Source organism: Crotalus tigris, unplaced genomic scaffold (assembly GCF_016545835.1).
Source record: "Crotalus tigris isolate CLP2741 ecotype Arizona unplaced genomic scaffold, ASM1654583v1 scf7180000018862.1388955, whole genome shotgun sequence".
Taxonomy (NCBI): Eukaryota; Metazoa; Chordata; class Lepidosauria; order Squamata; family Viperidae; genus Crotalus; species Crotalus tigris.
This window is the reverse complement of record NW_024097242.1, coordinates 1,013,842-1,040,305: the sequence shown is the minus strand read 5'-3', so window position 1 is coordinate 1,040,305 and position 26,464 is coordinate 1,013,842. Positions and strand designations below refer to the sequence as shown.

Sequence of the window (26,464 nt, the reverse complement as noted above, 5' to 3'; positions counted from 1 at the left end):
TTTTTCTAGGGATGTACACAAGGAATTCATATTTTTATAGAACTTAATTGTTAAACGTTAGGGCATGTATCAAGCACAGAGTTCACTTCAAATGCTGAAATAGTAATTTGGAAAACAGTCTGATTTGATTGAAACATTTCAGATTCTGGACACTTTGATTCAAAGCTACATGTGAACTAAATTTTGGAATCATAATTTTTTCTTTTGTTGTATACCACCCAGAGTCACTTGCTCATGAGATGGATGGCTCTATAAATTAGTTAAATATTGAGGCTCTCATTGGCCAGTCTAGGATATCTACAAAAGTAGGCACAGCAATTTTTTCCTAAAAATTAGTCTATAAAATCTTATAGAAAGAAATGCAAGGATTTTACAAAAGGGGAAATTTTTAGGCGGAAGTGGATCTTCCTTAAATATGTAATTTAAATAATTGATCCTACAGAGAAACAAATTTAAATCTGAAGACAAAATACACTAAGGGAATGTCAAGCACAGGAAATCAGGAATTCAGGCAGTTCAAATGAATATAGGTTTATTAATATGCTAATGTTCTGAACTATTACTGGTCAAAGCAAATTAGCGGTAAATAAGAGTCAAAGGAATTCAAGGTGGGCTGAGATTGTGGGCGCAAAGGGACTCTAGAACGATGATGCATTTGACCCCCTCCCTCGGGCTCAGTCTGGTCATCTACTACAAGGATTTTGATGGAAGATGACATCTCTCCCTTCTTTAATTGTCTCATGTGGTTTGTGTAGTCTGCCCTCACAATGAACTGAGAGTAAATAACTATTTATTAGCATTACAAATATGCACACTATATTATTCATAATGGTGTGCGTGTGAAATAAAATGCCCATATAACACAGAGTACACAGAGAATTAAATAAAAGTCTCACAGGAAGAGGAGCATTGTGAGGCAGAACAATATATAATTCAGCAAGAAAGAGTAATTACTAATATACTGTATGTACACTAGAGAACTACAGAAGGAGCATAGAATTCAAAATAACAATTAAGGCCCAAGTAGAGAAGGAAAAAGGTATAGCAGAGCTTATGCTTCTAAGGGTGAATGGGATAGGATCGGAATGAAATTTGACGCCGGAGAAAATGGTGTTTTTTCCAGGTTCATTATCTGTCTTTCAGGAAGTTCAGAATTTGATTCTTTCATTTTGGAGGGAATCCTGTTTTATATCTGGGGAAATCTCTCCAAAATATTTCAGTTCAGCTCTGGATAGCCACCGGAAACCCTATTTTTCCTTAATACACTTAATTCCCTAAATTAGGGGCATCAGTCTCCATAACTTAATTGTGTATTGTGAAAAGAAGGATTTGCCTTTTGTGTGATGTCTTACCATAAAATATGTTATCAATCAAGGCTGTTGCTTAACCATTGCCATCTAGTATTTTTAAGAGGAAGGAAAATAAATCTTTTTGAACTAAAACTGTACAGTTTTCATAACAAGAATGTCCCATCATTGAACCTGTTGATTTTCTGAGGATCTGTTTTTGTTGTCCTCCTTCATTTATTTTTTTGTGCTTCTGCGTTTTGTTTTCTGTTTAACCCCCCCCCCCTTTCTCCACACCTACAATACCATTTCTGAGCTGAGCGAAACTAAAGGGGGGGGGTATTCAAAACAACAGCTTATACAAGTGGAACTTGCAACAAACTGTTTAAAAATAAGCATCTGACTGTAACCACCGTTCCATTTGGGCTTCCATTTCTCTCTGATTTTACTCATTATGGGAACGTTCACCATCTTGATTGAGCTGTTTGGGGAGAGGATCCTTTGTTTATTTTTCTAAACATTTTACAAAGTTTGATTCGGGGTTTTTTTTTAATGGTCATCAAGGTGTCAAGTTCAATCCATTTATAGTCATGATTATTTGTTATGGCTGTAATAAAATAATAAATTTTAAAAACCCAAGAACTTTTGTGCATCAAATCTGCTTGTAAATGAGCTTCACTCACACGAGTGGAATTCCTCTGTTTCTTTCCCAACTGCAGGCAGAGATTCCCTTGACTCTTTAACGTAAGGTTTTGATAGTGGACAGAAGCTGGGCATTGATGAAAGTCACTCAGGAGTTTCTGTGATTTGATGGCAGTCTCAAAACAGTTCTTCTCTGTTTTTAGAAGCATAAGAATATACAGTTTCTGGAGAGTATTGATAATAAATGCTTCTAAGTAATCTAATTAAAAATGTTTATGGGAGCCAGCTTGTTGAGATGGGTTTTTTTTTTTTTTTAATAGTTTCACATACAGGTAGCTTTTTTTGACACCACAGTTGCAACCTACTTATAAGACTTTATTGCCATCTAGTGGTGGATTCCTCACAAAGTAATTTTTAAACATAAGTATTAAGAGTGAAATGCCAAGAAGGGGCGAGCAAAGAACACGCTGGATTGATAACATCAAATTTGATGCAAAAATGGGCATCCAACAACGGAAAGAAGCTGTGCTTGACAGGGTAGCATAGAAAGCACTTGCCTAGAAAGTCGACAAGAGTCGGACACAACTCTTAAAGCAACAACAATGAGGAATTGTTATACCAGCATTATTTTTTTCTTAAAGATTTATTTCATGAATGGAATCAATATGTTTCAGTTCTGGGAAGGTATGACTATACCAGGGCCATCACTGATATAATTGTTTTTTTATGTAGCTCTTAATACTAGCCAGTGAGACTAATCTGCAAATTTACATAGTTCTTGCAATGCGGATATTTATCATGAGTCACAGCATGTGCTGCATGATGTGTCTAGTATCATATATTTACAGATGTTTTTCACTGTTTCCAGTAGAAGAATTGAATAGCAGGGACTTCCACACTGTGGAGTAGGAGCGAGGTATCTTGTTATTTGATGAGTATAACCTGTCTGAAAAGGCTATCGTACATATCTCTTCACATTGCCTCAGTTGCAGAGCTTTTCTGTGGAACCAATTATGCTTGAAGCACTATTGAGTGACATGCCAGTTTAATAAATTATATGTATGTATGTATGTATGTATGTATGTATGTATGTATGTATGTCAGGCACAACTTGGAGTGATAGATCTGTTGTAATGAATTTTATTTCAGATATATCAGTTTCTTCAGTTATCTATCAACTGCTGTGAACTGAATGATGATTGCATATACTTGTTTAAACATTCACTTAAAAATAAAGTTCTGTAGCTGTGTGCAACTTTAATATATGAATGTAAAATGGAATTGTGACATTGATCCGCCGTATAACCTATAAACATTAATATTTGTACGACATTTGTAAACAAGAAACAAATTTATAATCATGTCGTCTTGTAAATGCAATGACTTGTATGCATGACACAAGTGTGTAATTATACCAGTCATGTGATCATGTCATCACAGGTGTAATCATTTTGACACCATCGTGATTTCTTACAAATGACACTAATAGAAAATTCAGAATCTCCTGGAATATGAAAAAAAAATAAGCATTCTCTATATCTGGTTAAATTAGAATTCTGACTGTCTCAACACTTTTTCTTCTTCCAATTTCCTATATTTAGCACTGGATGTATCTTGGGGGTAGGACTCGTTCTGTCACTGATGAGTCACAGCAACTTGACAGATTCTGAAGGTCACATCTCCACCTCTCTGCGTAAACTTTGCAAATACTTGGATGATGCAGAAGACCAAAGCCGAACATTACAGGAAGTAAGAGGACGGTGTTTACTTTTCCAATGCTTGCTTTTCATCTGCTGTTTCTCCAGCATGTTTATATTTCCCAGATTGTGTGTACATAAAGCATACTTTTAAAAAATGAATTCATTCTAATTATTTCTTAACTTTTTCTATTTTCTAGATTCTTGCCTACACAATTGCCTGTGTCTGTGTTTCTGCATTCAGCACTAGGATTGTTGAGGCTACAGAGGCTGAAGAGGTTATGGACAAGCTGCAGAAATTAACAGAAATGAATCAACAGGTCATATCAAGCTTTTAGATCAATGTTAAGCTTTCAAAATATTTCTGTACTATTTTATGTCATCCTAATATTTTCAACAACAGCATGGATGACTTGAACAGCTAATCAAACTGCTTCTTGAAATGGAGGCATCAGGAAACCTTAGTCTTGTATGTCTGTGGAGATTCTTAATCATCCAGGTCATGATTGTCCCAAAGGTGCTTTTCCAAAAGGCAACTGGATTTTCTCATTTTTTTTCCCCTTGAAAACATTTCACTTCTATCCAAGAAGCTTCTTCAGTTCTCAGACTGAGATAGGATGTAAAATTGGAAAAGGGAGAGAAAAATAGTTAGAATATGCAGATGCAGGTTACAGCTGAGACAGATTTCAAGTACCTTATCTATTAACAATTATAATGTGTAAATAATCTGTTTTGTTGGTTAAGACATTCTGAGATGGCCTGAAAACTTTGCAACTCCCACTTTTCCAAAACAGCCACTCTGAAGTTTGTCATGAAATTTGTTGGGAGATTGAAATGCTTTGATATTACTTTAGCCTTGTTTTGAATCCTGATGTCAAATTTGTCACTTATCAGGACCTAACAAGAACACACATAAGATTAGAAGAACGTTCATATACTTCCCTTCCATTGTGATATATGCTATCACCTGCCCACAATACCTACCTGAATTTTTATGTGTGCCATCAGTTTTGGATTTCTGGTGACTGCCTGGACACGTCCCTGCAGTTTTAATTGCAAGAATTTTTGGAAGTGGTTTGATGTTGCGTAATTCCCTGACTTGTGAGAGAGTAACTGGGTTTGTACCTGTGGCAGGACCAGAACTCCTGGTCTCTCGGTTTCTAGTGTGGTACCTCAGCCTCTCCCCTCTAGATTCTTCCTAGGACAAATGGGAGAAAGTATTTGTGCAAAAGACTTAACGGACACAAAACTGACATATATTAACACATTACAATTGTTAATTGATAAGATATTGTAATTTGTTTTATAAGTAAACTGTGTCTGTATAATCATTTTTCCTTCCTTCTTCCTCCTGCCTCTGCCTAATTTAAATCTGCAGTTCAGAAAAGTATAATAAGTTTTAGTAAAAATACTTATTCAGAAAATATCAAACTCCTGATATTTTTTTTTTGCCATTGTCGACTAACTTCCTCTTACAATGTCCAAATAATTGAAAATTTTAAGAGTATAATCCCCACACATTTGGAGGGTACCAATTGAAAAAGGCTGCTCCATAAAACATGGTCATCTTATTCAGTACTTTGATGTCATTATGTCAACTGTTTCCCTGCTCACAGTCTACCCTGCTAATTTTTAATGCAATTATATAAAGAACACTAGTAAACTGAAAAGGGTCACTTCAAAGTGGAAGGGAAAGATGTTTACCGTATAATGAAACCATTTATTGGCTTTGCAGTCTTTTAATCTGGTATATTTTTGTTTGTTAATGCTAAGATTTTTTTTTTCACTTTTAATTACACTTGATCTTAAGCAGCACTTTATCTGGTTTGAAAGAAGAGCTGCTCTGTGTGCAATACTATACACTGCAAGTTCATTTTCCCTGCTTGAGTGCATTTAGATTTTGTTTATTTCAAAGAACTCACAACAGTACTTCAGTATGCTTCATACTTAAATTAAGGATTTCTCTTCCCCGCCCCTTTGCTCACTCTTTTTCTCTCACTTTTGAAACAATGCAAAACAAACAGACTTCGTAATGTGCTGCCTGCTTTATGTCTTGTTCTGCGGCAGACACCAGGTTTTGCCTTAGCCTTGGGGAGCCTTGTTCATGGATTGTCTGTATGCGGACATGGAAAAGCAGACGTTCTCAGCAATAAGCTATTTCCAGTCTGGATGAAAACTGTACTTGCCGAGGTAAAGCACTTGTAACTGTATGAGTTGACTGACAGCTTTAACCATTCCTAGGAATGCAGTGTGCCAGTCTGTGGCTTTTTTTTTTTTTCAAAACCACTATGGAATAAAGGAGCCTGTTTCTTGCTAGCTGTGTTTGATGGGAAGTCTTGAGGCTTAGAATGGGCTGATTCTATCCATTCTTTTGTTTCTATCTCTCCCACCCATAAAGTACATCTGAAGTTCCAGGATTCATGCAGTGTTGCTGAATGAGCTTCTGAGTTTTCCAGATCATTGAGAACCGGGCTGCACTAAGTTTGACCCAGGGCCAAACAGATGCATTTCCTGGTTCCTACACTGCTTTTAACTGAAAACCAGTGGTATGGTAGAAGTTAAGTGAAGCTGCTTAACACTTCCCTGTCCATCTGTTCTCCCGACCCCAGTTACTTCACCACAGTATTGTTTTTTAACGGGTAGAAAAGCAGCCACAAAGATTTCGAGGGTTAAAGTGGTTAAAGGTGAAAGTTTCTAAGGAGTCATTTTTCTCTTCCCTTTTGTGCTGTTCCTCTCTTTTTGACCACAGAGTCCCGTAGCTGCATTTCATTTTTGAAATTATTAAAAGGCTGAATAGGTTATAAATTGGATCCTGAGAGGATGAGTGAAAAAGCTATCCGTTTCACAATGCTGATGGCAGCATATTTGGTATCGGGATGTCTGTCATTGGATCAGTGGGTGAAAGGATTTGGGAGAGGGCAATCTTTTTTCTTGCAGGAAGCAGTTCAAGAACATTCACTTTTCTCTAACAAACATTGGTTTTGCTTTGATTCTAGGGAGCTCCTACAATGCAAAGACTAGCAGCGGTCAATGGGTTGGTCTCTCTAATGGGTTCTGAAAGTACCATGATACAGGTAAAATGAGGACATGCCAGATTATTTCTGTCTTGAATTTACATAGTTTTCAAATATAAGAATAGGGAGGCAACTTTATAGAGTCGATGTAGAAGAAGAGGCAGAGCTTGGGGTCGGAGTCAAGAAAGGATTCAGCCTAGAATCGTTACATGTCCACAGATGCTCCAAGTCCAGCCCTTCTTGAATTCTGTTGACTTTTACCTAGCACCAATTTAGTACTGACCATCAGCGGACTAGATTCTTGTGTTTAGGCTTGAGCAATAAATCCTTTGAATTGGAATTTGCCATATGGTCTCGATTCTTCGCGCCTTACATTATATACTTCAGGTGAATTAAACGAGTCCCATAGTGCTGCAAAAATATACTCCTATCCGGTGAAAAAACTGTAATGTCACATGAAATTTAGGCAACTTTAGTTCCTTGAGAGCTGCCCCAGAGTGGTTCAGATTTTGCGGGGTGGGGGGCACACCAAATTTTATATGGACAGCAGTACATAAACATCCAAATATGATCTTTACATAGATGACACTTCTACCTTTCCCGACAATAACACTGGCAATGCTTCCTCAGCCCTCTACTGACTACAATTTGTCATATCACTTTGTTTCCTTGCTGCCTGAAAGGATATAAGGCTAGGGCAGAACGCTAGTACAGAAGGAGCAAGGGGTCTTGAGATGTATATATATGCCTGCAGAGACTGTTGCCCATCCTTCTTTTTATGCTACTTCTTAATAATCATAGCCACTATTTTCCCATATCTCTATTCTCCCTTTTGGAGAAAAACCCTTCTACATTTAAAAAAAAAAAATACACGATTTTTATAGAAAAGTGCTAAAACAACTTGCATGAGACTGTTCTTGTGTAACAAAAAAAAAAAAAAAAGACCAGTGTGACTGCACTACACAGAGAGAGAAGTTGTGTATATGTCCAAAAGCAAACTCCAAATACAGGCTTCTCGACCTGCTTTCCTCTGGATGTCTTGGTTATCCAAGTTCCAGAATTCTTGGGGCCATCTAGGTGAGAATTTGAGTGGGTTGCCAGCCTAGCACCTCTCCTGTGTTGTGCTCTCCTCTGAAACCAGCAGCGGTTTCCCAAAGTTTCCATCTGTGATGCAGAACAGACTTTGCCTCACCAGACAGCGTGGTCTGTGTTATCTCTCCGTGCACGAATGAGACACAGATGTTTATTTAGACTATATAGAAGCTCAATTCTGTTTTCTTCTGTGTGTTGCAACGTATTAAGTATTTAGTGTGTGATTACACAATATTTTTCTTTAGAATATATAGAAGATCAGTTCTGGTTTCTTCTGGATGATGCAACATATTAAGTATTTGGCTTATTATTACAAAATATTTTCCTCAGTTATACTTTAGTGCGGGGATGTCAAACTAGCGTCACACGGGCCGGAGGCATCATGCACAGGCCACGCCCACACCAGCTCTGCAAAGGCAAAAAAACATTGTGATAAGTCACATTACGTCATGTGACGCAATTGAGTTTGACATCTGTGCTTTAGGGTGATGAAATATTGTATAAAGAGTGTGTGGTGTGTGTGTGTGTGTGTGTGCACTGATAAAAATAACATAAGTTTCAAGTGATTGGTGTTTTCCAATAACATGTGAATACAGAGTCAACAAAGGTATAGATTTTGCACAAGAGATACTATACTATAGTGGTTAAATATAGAATTAACCCTGGAAAAACCCTAATTCAAACCTCCCTTCAACCACAGAAGCTCACTGGGTGACTTTGGGCTAGTCTGAATGGGCTGTTATTGGGAAAAATGGCAAGAAGGAGTATGATGTTTTTCTGAATATAATAAATACAACGAACAAATAGCTGAGGAAAAGATAAAGCATCATTTTAATAAGTGGCTTATTCGTATTCGCTTATGCTTCCTTATTTAGTAACCTATAGAGTGTGATATCATGTGGTTTATTTATTTACTTGTATCCTGCCATTATTTTTGCAAATAACTCAAGGCAGCAAACTCACCCAACACATCTTCCTCCTCCTATTTTCCCCACAACAACAGCTTTGTGAGGTAGATTGCGCTGAGAGAAAGTGACTAGGGTCAAAGTCACAAGCTGGCTTTCCTGGCTAAGGGGGGACTTAAACTCAATGTCTCCTGTTTTCTAGCCTTGCGCCTTAACTACTACACCATACCCAAAATTGTTGGCAGCATGCCTTTGGTGTTGGAAAATAAAATTGTTCTCATATTAAATAAACATTAAAATAAATCATTTGCATGCATGTAGGTGCGTGTGTATGTGCATGAAAGTCCTTCACCATGCAGATGCTTTGACTTTCTGTGACTTTCTTTGACTTTTTCACCCATCAGTGTTCTCCCATTTCTCTTTCTTTTTCTTTTTTTAAATAGCTGAAATCAGAAGCTATCCAATCCTCTCAATTTCAAAGCAAACTTAATGAAGTCATCCGAACCCTGACTCAGGTATGGTTACCCTATTGACATTGCTGTGCAATTCGTTCAGGATAAAGTTTGGGATTATTCTAGGCAGTCCTTCAAGTCATCAGGTGCTCTATTCCAAAAATTGCTGTCACATTTTTTGTGACATGGTAAAATGATTAAATATAAGGGAATAATCTAGTTACCAATGTAATTAATATGATTCAAATGCATAATATTTTCTTTCTGAGATTACCTTGCTTCTTTCCTGGGCCCATTTCCTTTTCTGAAAGAGCTGGCTTGAAAATGGCTAGTAATCATATCAGTCTTTTAAGGAGGTTGGGAAATAGTCATTGAAGCTGCTATCCATTAGATCTGACATACTGTAGTTCCATCTTCAGCTTTATCAATAGTCTTCGTGCCAGCCTGTAGTGAACTATCTCATTAAGAAAACTAATCATTAAGAAAAAAGACCCCTTATTAGCAACACGCACATGTGGTCATACTGGTTAAAATTCCCTTTCCAATTTTGGAATCTTAGTTCCAAAATTAGTTTAGTTTCATTTCTTATAAACTTTTTTTGTATTTTACACCTACTAAATATTCACAGAACGAAGTATACTTCCATTTGAACAGAACGACTTCCAAGTATATGTATAATCAGGCAACAATCCCCAAATAGTTTCATATAGGTGACTTTTTGTTGTGGTAGTGTTCCTGTTTTGGATTACAGTTTTCTTATTTAGGATAGACATGAGCTATGTTACAGGGAAAGTATTCACAGACAACTGAATGGTCAAGGTGGGGCATTCCTTCCTTCAACACCTGCCTATATTTTTCCTCAAAGAATAAAGCATATTTTATTGTGTTATCTACAGAATGGTATGGTCTACTCACCTAAATATGGAGTGTGCCCATATATTATGGGGAACACCACATTAAACTAGTGGCATTTATTTTGTAGTAATGATAACCTACATAAAATGAATTATAATTTGGGTTCGTTTGTGATGCTTCTCCTTGCAGACAATCAGCTTTTCTGGGGTGATAGGCCTTCAGGTAAACGCAGCATGGATGTTAGGACATTTGTACCTTTCCAATATGTCTGCCACCCGTAGTCGAACATCTGGTAAGTTGAAGCTTCTCATATGAGATTGTAGATTCAGGAAGTGAGATGACAATAAAAAAGTTTTGATATTTCAAATAGAGTTCACCCACCCCTCAGAGCCTGGGTCTTATTTTTGAGGCTATGAAATCAATTTGTATAGAGTGTCCTTTTTTCAGTTCATAGAGAGAGAGGGGGCACCTGTTGATGACTCTGGTAGAAAAAAAATGTGTTCCTGATTTGCTAGCTCTCACTGAATTTCCCACAGCCTGCTTTCTCCTGCTCTAAGTTGCCCTGTGATCAAGAATCTTTGCTTTCATTTAATTAAATGAAATGAAAGTTAGTTTTGTTTTCTCTTTAAAAGGTTTTATTCACTTATAACAGAAAATACGAAAATACAGAAGCAAATAGGAAGGAACAACGGTAGGAGAAGGGGAAAAAGAGAAGTGTGGAAAAGGGGGGAAGGAAAAAAAAAGGAGTTGACTTCCGATTTCCTCTGTTACAATAGAATAAGGGATTAACATCAAATCTCAACTTTTTACATTTCCGTAGGAGTACCAACTAGCCATTTCTATCAATCTAATCAGTAAAATCAAAAGTTATATTATCATTTTTTTTTCTACCTCAAGAAGTGGTTTCCAAGTAGAAAGAAAAGTACTTACATTCTTTTCTTTTATCAAAACAGCCAGTTTAGCCATCTCTGCTAATTCCATCAACTTTTGAAAGTTAGTTTTTGAGTTGATCCTGTCCACTGTTTCCAGAATACTACACAAATATTATGCACGGACCTTAGTTTTGAACTCTACTGTCAAGCACCCCCCTATATTCTGCTGTAAAATTGTCAAGTGTGAATGTGAAAATGGTTAACCCGATTTGCCTTTGTCTTTACAGTTCCTTCCGACTTTAGCTACCTCCCTGAGAAAAGTTTCCTTAGAGCAGCCATTGATTTCATTATAGAAGGCGGAAAGAAAGGTAAACAAACAAACAAAAAAATCTTATACGGGCAAAACATCTTCCAGTGATGAGAAGAAATAATTATTTCTCTTCTCTACCACAAATGTGACATGACAATTGAAAGGATAGTCCAAACATTTTTGTTTTTGTTTTACTATAGAAATTATCAGCATTCTCTTTTACAACTGGAGAAGACTTATATTGCTGATGTGAACTTATAATTCTACATGTTCTTAATGTCTGTAATATGGACACAACCAAGAACATTCCTCCACTTTTTCCCCAAAAATCCCACTTTTTACCATTTACAAGAAAATGTTCCTAATAGAAAGCAAAGAGTCTGCTTTGTGGACTATGGCAGTGGTTTCCAATCCTTCCAGCCTGAGGGAGTGATGGCAGCGGGGATGGGGAGAGGAGATAGTTTTTGCGCACGTGCCACTTTCACAAATGTAGCTGCTTGTGCGCACACACATGTTCCCCACCACTTCCGTGACCTGGTTCCAAAAGAGCAGTGGCCCAGCATCAGACCATGGACTGGGGGTCGGGGACCCCTTGACTGTGGAATAAAGGATGGTGAATGTCATTTGCTTGTGTTAGTTTCAACTTCTTTCATGGCAAATTGGGATTCTTTGGAGAAAAATGGAGGGGCATCTGGATAGTGTTTATATACTTATTTTGCATACCTGGAGAGAAGGGGGGGAATAGATCTGGACCTTACTTGATGAAGGGCTTTCATACCAGATATTACTATGGAGAAACAAATGATTGTATTTCGAAAACTCGGTAAAATACAGTTAGAACTCCTACGAAAAGTAATCCCGTGATTCTTTGTTTTTATCATTATAAGTCATGTCAGTTAATCAAGGTATCTAATTGTTCAAGTGATAATTGGAGGCTTTGTTTTAGGGCCTGAACAAGTTCACCCAAGTGTCTTAAAGGCAGCCATGGCACCCATTGCATTGATTGGAGGAAGCTATCAGTATCCCCCTTTGAACTGGGCATCAATTCTTGCCCCTCTGCTGCGGCTAGATTTCGGTATGCTTTTTTTTTAAATTAAAGAATAAATGAGTGAATCCTGTCCATATTCCTTTGAGTAGATAAATAACTTCATCAAATCTTCTCCTTTAATATAGAGCAGTGGTGGCGAACCTACGGCACGGCTGCCAGAGGCGGCACTCAGAGCCCTCTCTGTGGGCACGCATGCTGTCGCCCCAGTCCTAGGCCTTCAGCTGGGTTTTATAAAATCTTTTCGCTTTAGGCCTCCACCGCCATCTGCAAAAAAAAAAAAAAGGTTCAATCAGTCAATTTCAACTACTCGCGGGAAAAAAAAAGATCTTGCAAAATTGGAATTGATTGATTGAACTTTTTAGTCCCACCCATTCTGCTGTTACCACCGCAGCCACGCCCACTCAATGGGCCACACCCACCCAATGGGCCACACCCACCCAATGGGCCACACCCACCCGGCACCCAATGATGCATAAGTGGGTTTTGGGTTGCAGTTTGGGCACTTGGTCTCTAAAAGGTTCGCCATCACTGATATAGAGCAACATTTTTATTTATTTATTCCTGTTTATCCATTATTAAGCATTATTTACAGAAAGATCTTGGAAGGAGAAAGTTTTATACCAGCGGTTCTCAATGTTTGTGTGACGGCGACACAAACGTTATGCGCGACGTGGCGCCGCCCCCGGAGGGGAGAAAATGGCGGATCGCCGCCTTTGGCGACCCCCGAAAAATGGTCGATCGACCCCAAATGGGGTCGCGACCCATAGGTTGAGAACCGCTGTTTTATACATTCAAGTTATGAATTTCCTTGTATCTTAATGGGCTGCAGAACATCATTTGTTTGCAGTGACTTTTGGAAATTTAAATTTGTCTGATAGATTTCAAGAAATAGGATTAGAGCAGAAGTGCAGGATCCTCTTCCTATATGATACGACTTGGATACACAGCGGAGAACTGGTTACGAATTCCTTTATTTCCTTAGCATTTATTTTCAGTTCGTGTCAATACCACTTTCGCTGTACTGTTTGCTTAAATCTAAAGTCAAGTCGAGTTCTTCCATTCTAACATATTTAAATTTGTTTAAAGTCCTACTTGGCCTTGGTCGACGAATGCAAATTTTTCAATTTAACATGATCGTGCTCCTGTAATTGGATTTTAGCTTTATTATACTTTTACAATAATTTATGTAACTCAATACAAAATCAAAATGTAATTACAGTAGTCTATTGAATTGGGTATGTGTTGGAATGTAGCAAACAAAGTAAATGTTAAGTGTAAGCAAATGAAATAAATATTTCATGGCTATGAAATAAGCAAATAAGAAAAAAAGTCGGTTTCATTTAGTTTTCACTTTTGCTCAGAACCAGGCAACCTCCCCCTTCCCCCCTCCTCCCCTGCCCCCCCTACATAAAGAACAAATTTGAGGTCAGTTGGATAATTGCTTTCTTTATTTAGTCTCTGATGATCGTTTCAACCAGAATCACCACTAGTGTATTGCTTTTTTAGTGGTCCTTGAAACATTACTAACATTCTATTATGTTTTCCAAGGCAATGGAAATTTCCATGGGTGATAGCAGAACATAAAACATAGAGCAGTGGTGGCGAACCTATGGCACGCGTGCCAGAGGTGGCACTCAGAGCCCTCTCTGTGGGCACATGTGCTGTCATCCCAGCCCCGCCTCCCCCCAAGGCCCCCTCCTCACCAGCAGCCCCCCCCAGGAGAATCACCTCCAGGCGCAGCCTGCGCGGAGCAGCGCAGCCAAGGACATGGCAGCCAGGCAGCAGGGACAAGACTCTGCCCTCACGGCCTGTTGCACACAGATGATGCTGCAGAGTGCAGGCAGAGGGCATGGCCGCCATGGTGCTGCAGGGCTGCCTGGGCGATCTGTGGTGGGCTGTGGAAGCGGTAGGTGACACTGTGGGTGGGCAGGGCAGGGGACAGGATGGGGGCAGGGGGCTGGGCGGTTTTTGGGCCCTCGGTGTCTAAAAGGTTCGCCATCACTGACATAGAGAGTTGGACGGGACCAACTTTATTATTCAGTTGGTCCCTTCCAACTCTATTATTCTATGCCAGTGTTTCCCAAACTTGACAATTTTAAGGCATGTGCGTTGCTGGCTGTGGAATTCTGGGAGTTGAAGTCCTCATGCCTTAAAATTGTCAAGTTTGGGAAACACTGTTCTATGCTAATAGTAGACCAACTCTGTTATTGAGTTCTAACACAATAGAGTTGGAAGAGTAATTATAGGAAGCTGAGGTTGATGTTTTATTCCAATCCTTTTGCTGTGTCTTCTTATGGCTTCAATTCTCTCCATCATTTTTCTTTTAGGGGAAGAAATACAGCAGTTGTGTATTGAACTAGCTGTGACCCAGGCCCAATCCTCTCAGAATGCAGCAATGATTTTAGGCATGTGGGTGGCACCGCCTCTGGTCTACAGTCTAAGTGTATGTGTGCTTTGTCTAATGGTTCTATTTCTCAGTCTTGGGGGTGGAAGTGGAAAGTCAACTCCTTTTGCTGTGTGGCTCCTCTCCATTCAGTAATTTAGTGTAATAGATTTGTTCTCTTGTTAAAAATAACCTTTTCTCTGGATGAACAAAAAAAAAAAAAATCCACAAATGTAATATGAGTTCGTACTGGTTTGTGTATTCTTCAAATATGTGCGGGTATTTTTCAAAGACATTTGTTGAAAATAATAAAGTAAATAATCAACTGTGATTTAATGTTGTAATGCATATTAGATTCTTGTGAATCCCTAATGCTCTGTTTTTGCTCATCAGATACAAGCCAAGAGATACCTTTTTACTTCCTTACCTCTGTGGATGAAATATGTAGCAGAAGACAAACAGCAGATCTTCACTGAAGTGTTTATGGTGCAGCATTTTGAGGCAAAGAAACAGTCAAAAAACCAAGACCTTTGCTGGAATATTTTGCAAGGACTCAACCAAGCTATGAAATCTCCTAGCCCAACTCAGCACAGCTGGAGTTGTTTTTGCAAGGCTGCTGAGAAGATATTTGAGCTTTTGCCAGATGAGATTTGGGTAGGGAAAAATAAACATCTGAAGTATTAAAACTTTGCTGGAAAAAAAGGTCTCATTTGGGAAGATAAAAGAGGTTGGTGAACTGGAAAGGCTAGATGAAAATGAAGGAGCTGTGACATATGCAGATACTTTACTGCGTACAATATTTTCATCAGCGCTTTCGTAGAGGTTGCCTTACACAAGTATGCTGTAGGATAATCTCTTGGACTTTTTAAAATGAGCGTGCGTCTAGTTTGAGAACAACTTAGATCAACATTAGAAACGTCTGCTTCTCTGATTACTGTACTGTTGAACTAGACTAGAGAATCACATTTGATTCCATTGCTTCAAAAAGTATCTATTAACTCAAGTTGTGATTCTACTCAGAGGATATTCACTGAATTGAGTTTGCATTAGAAACTGAAGTACTGAGTGAATAGGATTGATTGAAATGTTATTTTGTAAAATTTTCATTGAGGCTTAATATGGCAGATACTGTATATCAAATGGATTTAGAAATGACCTACTCTGTTTATTTGTATTTAATAGAGCAAAGTCCTATTTAATTTTGCTCATGAATTTAGAATTAAGATTGCAGGACTTGTAAGGGACTCCAGTCTTAATGGACAACATTGAAGCCCTTTTCACATGTTGATTTGAACACATGCAAGGAAAAATGGGGAGTGCGGCTATTCATGCTACTCCCATCTGCCTCGTCTTCTCATGTGCGTGAGACTAAGTTCCTCTAAAATCATTCTAAAAATGATTACGTTCTCTTGATCAAGATTATGTTTATTTTTATATTTATTGCAAATTTGAACATTTACAGTTAGGCATACTATTTTATCAAGAGTTATACTGTACTTCTCTGAATTTTACATTCTTGAGGTCTAGGAAAATGTAAAGAAGGCTTAAGTGGCATGAAATGAGGAAAAGGCAAATATAGTCCTCTTATGCATTAGATTCTTATGTTTTCAGAATTTGAGTGTATCTAGTTACAGGATAAAAGGATTCCAAAACAATTTTGATTTTTTTTTTAATTTAGAGCCTGGTTAATTACCAGTAACATAACACAAAGTTGTTGAACCAGAGAGTATTAATTTCCAGGCCACAAGCAGGGTTTTTTTTTTAACCCTCTTGATCTTAAAAAATGGAGGTACACATGACATTCAGTGATTTAAGTCTGACCCTTCCTATCAACTGTCATGGCAGTGGGGCATATTTCTTCCTTACAACCGCCCTGTTTATATTGCCTTTAATATCCTGCCTTACCTCTTAACTCTGCTTTTGTCTAGTTTTCTTGCTTATTGAAGCATGGGCTGCATTCAGGAAATTTCAGTGGAGTCTTCCCCCCCCCCCAAGACGTTGTTGCTTACTTCAATGGTAGGAAGATGATGAATGCTAGTTTCTGTTCCAACAGAGACAGATTCCAATATTAGTATTAGCAGTAGTACTATTTTGATTTTCCCACTGGGAGTATTATATATAGAGGTTTTTCAACATTTTAGTCGCAGGCGGAAATGAGCACCTCACTACTCTTTAGCTGCTTCTGGATTGAAAGGATTTGCCAGCTATCAGCTGTTATCCAGGGTAGCCTCTCCAAAGAATGTATGTTGGTCATATAGTATGCCTTATTTTAATTGTGATGCTTCTGACAGATAAACAAGCAAACTTTTGGTCTTACAAACCTGGGAAATAAATGGATGGGGTAGTGGTTAGGATTGGTTTTTTCTAATAGGTGCATTCATGTAATTCTGTGCACTAAGAACTAGTCTGATCAGTTAATACATAGAGATATCACTGTGGGCATTTATGATACCGTATTTATTACAATTATCCTTCATTTATTCCTCAAGATAGTTTTGGTCTGTGTTTAAAGCATTATTGCTTCTGGCACACGGTATTATTTATTCCCATTGCTATCATTGATAACATTAGGCGGAGGTTTAGAATTTGAAACAGAAGAATATTAAGATCATATGTCATAACAAAATGATTTTTATGGCTTGGCTTAGGCTAAAACCTATATTTGTTTTTATTTCTTTAGCAAGATGATGTAAAGATGTATATACTAGCAGCAAAATGTCTCTCGGAAATGGTTGATACAGAAATTGAACGTATTACAGAAGTTTCAAAGGTAAATGCATTTTAGCCTTATGAATGTTTCATGGAGGTGGAGGACAATTATTTCTCTCTACTGTTCTACATAACATTACCATTATCATTTCAAAGTAGAGGTGCATGTAATAAGGCAGAATTTAATTTTATGTTTTTATTTTAAGTTTGACACCATTTGAAAATGATATTTGAACAATTAAGGTATTTCCTAGTAATGTCATAACAGTACCACTTCTTGGTCCACATGTCCAGTTTGGAAGTAGATACCAAACTACAATCTTGATAACCATAATAATAACAACAACAACAACAATAATAACAATAATAAAGTTGGAAGGGACCTTGGTCATCGAGTCCAACCCCCTGCTCAGGCATTTCGGACAGATGGCTATCCAGTCTCTTCTTAAAAACTTCCAATGTTGGAGGATTCACAGCTTCTGGAAGCAGGTTGTTCCATTGGTTAATTGTTCTAACTGTCAGGAAGTTTCTCCTTAGTTCTAGGTTGCTTCTCTCCTTGATCAGTTTCCATCCGTTGCTTCTTGTCCTGCCTTCAGGTTCCTTGGAAAATAGCTTGACTCCCTCTTCTTTGTGGCAGTCCCTGAGATATCGGAACACTGCTATCATGTCCCCCCTCGTCCTTCTCTTCATTAAACTAGACATACCCAATTCCAGCAGCCGTTCCTTATATGCTTTAGTCTCCAGTCCCCTAATCATCTTTGTTGCTCTTCTCTGTACTCAACATCTTTTTTATATCGGGGTAACCAAAACTGGATGCAGTATTCCAAGTATTCCAAATGATAGTTTTAAAAGATGATATGATTTACAAAATTAAATGTACATGGTTTTCTTAAAGTAAGTAGCATGCCAGGGACTAGTCTATTTGTTCCCTGATGAGATAGGCAGCGTGACTTTTATACTGCTACCTCCGCCAATCTGAGTCAGAATCAGTATTGATGACTCCACATGGGAGAAAGAGACAGGCACACAGAGAGAATGAAAGGGGGGGGGGGAGAGAGAGAGATACAACTCCAAGTATTGTATAGTTTATGTTCTGAGTGCTAAGCCTCTTTTTGTTAACAAACTTCTTTTTTAATAAAGGAGATTATCTCCCTGAATTAATTTCCAGAAGTGTGAGGATTCCAACTGTTCCTTATTCACTTTATCAGAATCATTCCTGTATGAAGTGAAGTGTTGCTGTCCTATGCATGCATGTAACATTTTTTTCGCTCTCTGAGCTATCTTGAAATGCTCTGACCCCATGAATCATAGTTTTATAAACTATTTGTGGAAGCTTTTTTTATTTGGTATCTCTCAAGGCTGATTTCCTCCTTCCCTTTGTTTATTAGTATTAAGTATTGATTCAGAACAATAATTGTGCAGCACTGCATGTTACATTTTACACAACCTCGTTTATTCATGCCCATAATTAGAGAACTCTTTAAACCCCTGGCTATAATTGGTGAATCATAAAGTAATCACGATTTAAATTAACTATGACTTTCATGTGTTTGTGTATGTAAAATGTGCATGGAAGGGAAGAAAAAAGGATTTAATTCATAAAGAGTTGGGAAGTATATGGATAGAACTGTGTCCTGCTTTTCAATTAGGGTATGCTCAAGCACATCTTAAATATTACATTTTGTTAATGTAAAATTCAGGAGCATCGCCAGAAACATTTTCAATGGAGAACTCTTTTCTGATTAGGTGATGTCCCCTTTTTTTCTGAGAAATCATGAGGAAATGTTGCCTGTCTTCAAATAATAATGAGCAAGAGCTTACACTCATAGAGCCCGTTTCCTATTTTTCATCCATTTCATGGTTTGTTTTGCAGAACAATTTGGAAAAGGTTGCATTTGTCAGAGTTTATTTAGTTTCTCAAGGCAGATTTCCTTTGCTGAGATGGAATGATGTGATTAGTGCTGCGGCCGGGTGCCAGCAGAAAGAAACCATTGTGTGGATGCTGCTGCACAGCTTTTACCATGCACGAATCCTGAGCCATGAAAACACTGGTAAGAAATCGTGGCCAAAAAAAAAAAAAAAAGACTGGGCAATCCACTAATCTCCATTTACTACAATTACTAATAGTAGAGTAATGTATCAAACCTCCTTTTATTCCTATTTACTAATTATTTTCTCCCGAGTCCTTCTGTAGAACTGTGCATGCGCAATTATCCCCTCCCTTCCCCCAGTTCCAGGCAGACAACCGAAAGATGGAGATTTATTGAACTGCTAGTAGACTGCATTTGGCCTTGTGAAACGTAAGTTGTGCCAGGTCAGCATAAATTCCTGGTGCATATTATTCACAGCTCCACGCCCCTTTCAGATTTCCTGAACATTGGTATATCTTTTCCCCTTAATTTTGTCAGAGCTTTGTGTAGATCCTACCAATACATAAAGAGAATCTGAGTGGGGGAAAAAAATAACAACAAAGTCTGGTACTTGTTTCACTTATTTCATAAATTTGTCCATCGAGCACTGTGCTGGTGTGAAAAAAGGGAACCTTTCTCTCACCCCTATTCAGTCAATTCAGTTAAAATAATAACTAAGAACCAATTGTATTTGAGTATTTCATTAAACAGATTTGGACCAGTCCTGCCCTATATAAACCTCATAAGCCTCATCATGACATCACTATACAAATTCTAAAAACACACCACATCCTGCTCTAAAAAACTTTTCGAAGTCCTTTATTAAAAAGTTATAGATACCTATCCATTTAGACTCCTGCGAGTCCCCTGGACTGCAAGGCGATCAAACCGGTGAGTCCTAGAGGAGGTCAACCCTGACTGCTCTTTAGAAGGCCAGATCCTGAAGTTGAAACTCAAGTACTTTGGCCATCTAATGAGAAGGAAGGACTCACTGGAGAAGAGCCTAATGTTGGGAAAGATTGAGGGCAATATAAGAAGGGGACGACAGAGAATGAGGTGGCTGGATGGAGTCACTGAAGCAGTAGGCGTGAGCTTAAATGGACTCCAGAAGATGGTAGAGGACAGGAAGGCCTGGAGGAACGTTGTCCATGGGGTTGTGATGGGTCGGACACGACTTCACAACTAACAACAATCCATTTGGGGAAAAAATTACATACAAATAATTCAGAAAGCTCTAGGCTTTAGTGATGCACAATCAGAGACACACCGTGTTGAAATGGAGAAGGCTTGGGGCAATTGTGAATTTTCCCAAGAGTGGTTATCATGTCCAAATTGATCCAAGAGCACAGCATAAGATCATCCAGGAAGTCACAAAGGAACCACAAACAACATCTTGGATCTTTATGCTTCTATCATCCTGGTTAAATCCAGCGTTCATAAATCCACCACCAGCAAAATACTGGATAAAAATGGGACTCATGGAAGAGTAACAAGGTGGAAGCCATTGTTTATAAAAGAAGCTTTGATCTTTGTCTCGTATTTTGAAGAAGCACTTGGATATTTCTCAGATGACAGTTATTTCCATTGCCATCTTCTGATATGCTTTTTGAGTTTCATGTCTAATCTGGAACTATTCCGGGATTTCCTGGTTGCTGCCCATCCAAGAAATAACTAACTACTGGCACCTACTGACCATTAGAAAATATTTAAAGTAACGTTCTAGCTACTTAGATTCTTAAATCCCAGTATGCACATCACTTCCAATATTTCATACTACAGGAAATGTAGCTGAAGAATTCTTACCTGTGTTGCAACTGTAGGATTATGATTACAGCACTTGAAAATGGGTGTGTGATTTTGATCTCTGTTCTTTTTGCTTTGACAGGAGTCTTAAAAAGAATGGAGTGGCTCTTGGAATTCATGGGATATATTAAAAAGGTTTCCTTAAATACAGCCTCTATGCAAAATGTTTCTCCCCAAGAGGTACATTGCTGAAAAAATTACATTTTCAGATAAAGAAAACAAGTTGAAATGTGTGATTTAAACTCTTTCTGAGGAATATCAAGAGATGCTTGCTCTGGGAGAAGATCACGTTATTACTTCCATAATGAAAATGCCAGCTTGTTGAAAAAAATATAGCAAAATCGTATTTGGGGACTCATGTTTAAAATTTGGAAATTGACCATCTGGAATGCCTGAATCGTGATGAAATCTAGGAAGGAAATATTTTGGATATACATTTAGAAATAGCTGCAGTTAAAATTCAATTACTTTGAGGAGTCATAAAACCATCTGTATAATTTGCTATGCACATTATTTTGCTGAATTTAATTATTCATATTATTGTCACTATAACGACAATCCCCAAATACAAACTATAATTAAATATAATCTCTATAAAATAGGCATAGGCAGTGAAAATCAAGGAAAATATATCCAAAGACTTTAGACTCCCCACTCCTTTCTAAAAGGTACTCTGATAGGTTAGAAAACTGCAAGCCAGACTTTGATTTTGCTTATTTATTTTCTTTTCCATCAGTGTCAGCAGTGGATCGAGTAGAATTCTGGAAAATGATGTGGTCTTAATAATATCCCAATATTTGAACTATAGTTTCTTGAGCAGTAGCCTAAAACTCATAAAGCCCTGAGCTGTATTTAGATCACTTTAAGCCAGGGGTCTTCAAACTTGGCCCTTTTATGAGGAATGGCTGAGGAATTCTGGGAGTTGAAGTCCACAAGTCATAAAAGAGCCAAGTTTGAAGACCCCTGCTTTAAGCCAAAAAACAAACACATTATAGGTTAGCATTTTATCTGAGCCAGGTTAAATTCTGCTCTATGACTCTTACTGATTCTTGTTTTCTGAAGAAAACATAGAATTTATTAGCATAGAATTACTTTATTAATTTACATATTTTATTGTTAATAAGCTCCATGAGCATAGTAGGACTTACTTGGTCCAATGCATTTATTGCATCACAAATGAAGTTGTAGTGGAAGCAGTGGTTTGTTTCATACAGCAATTTCTCAGCACGAAGCATAAACCTATTACTAGAAAATCCTCCTAGAATTCAACATTAATAAATGTTGGCTTTACAGGTAGTCCTCAACTTACAACCACAATTGGGACCAGTCACTAAATGATGCGGTCATTACAGGAGTTGTCATCCTCAGCTGGACCCAATTTTATGACGATTTTACTATGATCATTAAGTGAACTGTGCAGTTGTTAATCGAATTTGGCTTCCTCAATTGATTTTGATTCCTCAATTGAAGCTGGCTGGGCAAGTCATAAATTATGATCATGTGACTGCAAGGTGCTGCAGACATCATAAATCTGAGTTGGTTGCCAAGCACCCAAATTGTGATCACACTGTTGCCACAGTCATAACTTTGATGATGGATCATGAGTCCCTTTTTCTGAGGCTCTTATAACCAAACTGTGGTTAAACAATTTTAAGCAGAGCACTATCTGTATTTGTGATTTAGAAAACAAAGTGTTTCATATACCTTATCTAGATATTCACACTAAGATCCTTTGAATCAGGATTTTTATTCCATTACACTCTACTTTTATTTTACTCAGACAATTAGTGTCATTTGCTGGGCCAAGACCACTGACGGAGTAATAGATTTGGAAAGTATCTGTTTTACAACAAATAACCTTGAAGCTGAATGCAGAAAAAATCCTAAACCACAATTCATTCTCTTAACGGTCATATGGTGGTCCTTTCAGATAAAAATAGAACCTTTGTGTGCTGAATACCTTTTAGGATTGCACAGCACTTTGGAATCAGACAAAAGATGCTTAAAGGCATATACGTAGGACTACTTGTTGAGTACTTGTCTGCAACTCCTTAAAGCAGCTGTGTCTTTTCTAGGATCACATGGGTGCTGTCAGCAACTGCAGCATCATCCTGAGAAAAGGCATATTTGCTTTAAGCTGTTGGAAACAAATGTTATGTTTATGGCCCTTTTGGCTTTCAAGTTTGAATTTGTGAAGGCTTATTTTTATTTCTTGTATATCTATAGATCTATATCCCACATTTCTTTCAGGATTCAAGATGGTATACAAAGCAGTCACTGCTTCTGTTTTGCCCCACATACAGTAACTACCTTGTGAAGTAGACGGGGTTGAGAGAAAGTGACTGGCCCAAAGTCACATAGTGGTCTGAAGATGGCTGAAGTTGGGCTAGAATTTGTCTTTTCCCAGTGCCAGTCCAAGACTGTAACCACCCACACCACAGTCCAAGTAGCCACCATCTTTGTCTTAACAACTAGCCTACAACCTGGTGCATCCCATTTATAAGAAAATGTCAGAGCTAATAAAATATGATCTTCCAGATTTCAAATCTGGAACTCCCTATACTATAGTTATTGCAGTATTAATGTGCACTAATTGTACCTTTTGAATAAATTTTTATATTAGATGAACAGGCTTATTTACAGTATAGCAATATATGCTATAAAATATTATACTTAAGTCATTTCTACAAGCTCACTTGATCTTTCTAGAAATCGAAAGATAAAAGTTTCTTTTTTTCTAGCCTGATATAGCTCATGTTAAAAAATTATACTAGTTTTAAGACCATTAAAATATTCCGGTAACATTCTTAATTGTTTGAGCTCAATAATTTATAAATTATTGTGACTCTAGACCTTTCCAGACTTCACCGATCCAGTTAGCAAAATGTGCATCTGTTTCCTGTTCAGGCTGTGAGCTTCCTGTTGTGGATTTTCGCCGCTTGTGTGGTTGCCTGGGCGGATCACGCCATGCCCATGCTACTTGGCCTTAGTGCAGACTGGTCTGCCTGGCAGCGTGAAACAATAGACGGAGCCTTTGCACGTGCTTTAGGCAAGCGTCCAGTGGATACTTTGGCTGTCAAAGAGATACTCAACCTTCTTCCAGGGAGCTTACAAATTCTGTTGACCAAAGAGCCTTGGAAAGAGCAAACGCCAAAGGTATGTGTCTTAAGTTGGATCGTGTCTTGCACTAGTTCACTCAACAGTCTAATCTCACAGTGTGAAAGAATCCTTTACAGCAGTGTTTCTCAACCTTGACAATTTTAAGGCATGTGGACTTCAACTCCCAGAATTCCACAGCCAGCAATTGCTGGCTGTGGAATTCTGGGAGTTGAAGTCCACATGCCTTAAAATTGTCAAGGTTGAGAAACACTGCTTTACAGGTTCTGATCTACCAGCACATATAGGAGAAATGGGCATCTGTAGATTGCAGCGGTATATTGATACAACAGTTAAATAAATCCATAAATATTTTGAGAAAATAGTGTTATATCTGTGGGTACATTCACTCCTTGACCAGAAGACCATCACGTCTGCATTCTAATATTAAGATCTGATTTCAGTTTACATTTGTTCATAGTTGTTATGTGGTTTTATAGAGGGAACTGATGATTAAAGAAAGAATTCCCACCACACCTACATCTTTCCCAATACAGGTGATCCTCGACTTACAACAGTTCACTTAGTGACCGTTCAAAATTACCATGGCATTGAAAAAGTGACCATTTTTCACACTTACGACTTTTGTAGCATCCCCATGCTTATGTGACCAAAATTCCGATGCTTGGCAACTGGTTCATACTTACGACTGTCGCTGTGTCCCAAGGTCATGTGATCCCCTTTTGCGACCTTTTGACAGGCAAAGTCAATGGGGGAAGCCAGATTCACTTAACAACCGTGTTACTAACTTTATCAACTGCAGAGAATCACTAAACAACTGTGGCAAGAAAGGTCATGAAATGGGGCAAAACTCACTTAACAAATGTCTCACTTAATAACAGAAATGTTGGGCTCAATTGTGGTCCTAAGTCGAGGAGTACCTGTATATTTTTAAAGACATCATAACCTCTTTCCTAGCTATGAACTTGTTCAGATTGATGTACAAATGTTTGGAGTGTTGGCAGTTTAAACTGTAGTCCACCCAGCATATCTTCCAAGTGGCATGTGGATAATTGCAGCATCCTCCCAAAATCATTCCAGTGAAATGCACGCAGTACGAGAAGAGCTTGGCATGACTGAAAATTAGGGCTGGGCATAAAACACACCGAAGCACAAAGAGGTAGATATAAAACTTGACAGGTCTTTAAATGAAATTCATACTTTCCAGGATTGCAAGAGCACCTGTCAGAGCTATGGGGTTGCATTGGAAAGTGGCCATAGATTCCTGGGAAGAGATACTGATGCTCTAAAAAGGTGTGCAAAGATGCTGTTTCAGCATGCCTTTCATTCTGAAGTGCTGCCTAACACTAACAGATTTATAACATGAATAAATTAGTATTATTTACAAACTAGGATTTTAAGAAGGTTTACAAACAACGATTAATTTTTCAAAGTCCTGAAATAGTGGTGGCGAACCTATGGCACGCGTGCCAGAGGCAGTACTCAGAGCCCTCTCTGTGGGCACGCGTGCCATGCCCCAGGGATGGTGAGGGATTGGCCCCCGCCGCCCTGGCCCCGCCCACCCAGTCTGCCATGACCACCGCGGCCACGCCCACCAGCACCCGCTGATAAATAAGTGGGTTTTGGGTTGCAGTTTGAGCACTGGGTCTCTAAAAGGTTCGCCATCACTGTCCTAAAAGAATAGCAGCAGTGCTGTTTTTCCTTACATGCAAGGTAACCTGCAGCTCTCAGTTGTAATAGATCAGCATGTAATATAAATCACCATTGGCCAGTAGGATTGAGAACTTGAATTAGATCATGTGATAGATTATATGTTTGTTTAATGTGTCTCGGTTTTATCATTTCCAAGAAATTGTGTTTTGTTTATTTTTTTCCTGTTTTGAAGGAATGGTTAAATACCCACACATTTCCTTGTTCTCATCACAAATATGTTGGATTGTCATTAAAATGTATTTCATATAAAACAGTTTGGACTTTATATTTGAATACAGATATATATTTTAAGCAATAATGAAAATTTCTGCATCAGCTTGTCAACTTTAATTAAAGCAGGTTTATCCAAAGTTTTGTTACCCCCCTCCCCCCCAATGCTTTGAACTACATTTCCCATCTGCACCAACCCACATAATCAGTGACTGTTGAGATGGCAATCATTGTATTCCAACATGTCTGGACAAGTTGAGAAAGCTTGATTGAGTTATTTTAATTTAAAAAAAATAATTCTAACTTTTGAGTTTTAAATTTATTCACAGTTTATTGACTGGCTGTTTAGCCTAATGGAGAATCCTAATGAAATGCTCTCTCAGTCTTCCAGATATCTTTTGAAAGGTACAGTAAAAACTGAGTTACTTATAGACTTCCAAACGTGG

The 26,464-nt window shown here is 38.1% G+C and overlaps 1 protein-coding gene across 4 annotated transcripts in view; it reads left to right on the top strand.

The window, feature by feature from the left end:
* The window catches only part of FOCAD (focadhesin), a 150,702-nt gene that overhangs the window by 123,307 nt on the left and 931 nt on the right, over positions 1-26,464 (top strand). For all 4 annotated transcript variants that reach the window (XM_039357061.1, XM_039357059.1, XM_039357060.1 and 1 more), the window contains 15 exons: positions 3,530-3,677; positions 3,826-3,945; positions 5,693-5,815; positions 6,622-6,699; positions 9,080-9,151; positions 10,133-10,235; positions 11,103-11,183; positions 12,072-12,200; positions 14,501-14,616; positions 14,950-15,210; positions 17,237-17,326; positions 19,139-19,316; positions 21,061-21,158; positions 23,886-24,134; positions 26,348-26,423. In XM_039357061.1, the coding sequence (XP_039212995.1) occupies positions 3,530-3,677; positions 3,826-3,945; positions 5,693-5,815; positions 6,622-6,699; positions 9,080-9,151; positions 10,133-10,235; positions 11,103-11,183; positions 12,072-12,200; positions 14,501-14,616; positions 14,950-15,210; positions 17,237-17,326; positions 19,139-19,316; positions 21,061-21,158; positions 23,886-24,134; positions 26,348-26,423 (1,922 nt within the window). The remainder of the gene's footprint in view (positions 1-3,529; positions 3,678-3,825; positions 3,946-5,692; positions 5,816-6,621; positions 6,700-9,079; positions 9,152-10,132; positions 10,236-11,102; positions 11,184-12,071; positions 12,201-14,500; positions 14,617-14,949; positions 15,211-17,236; positions 17,327-19,138; positions 19,317-21,060; positions 21,159-23,885; positions 24,135-26,347; positions 26,424-26,464) is intronic.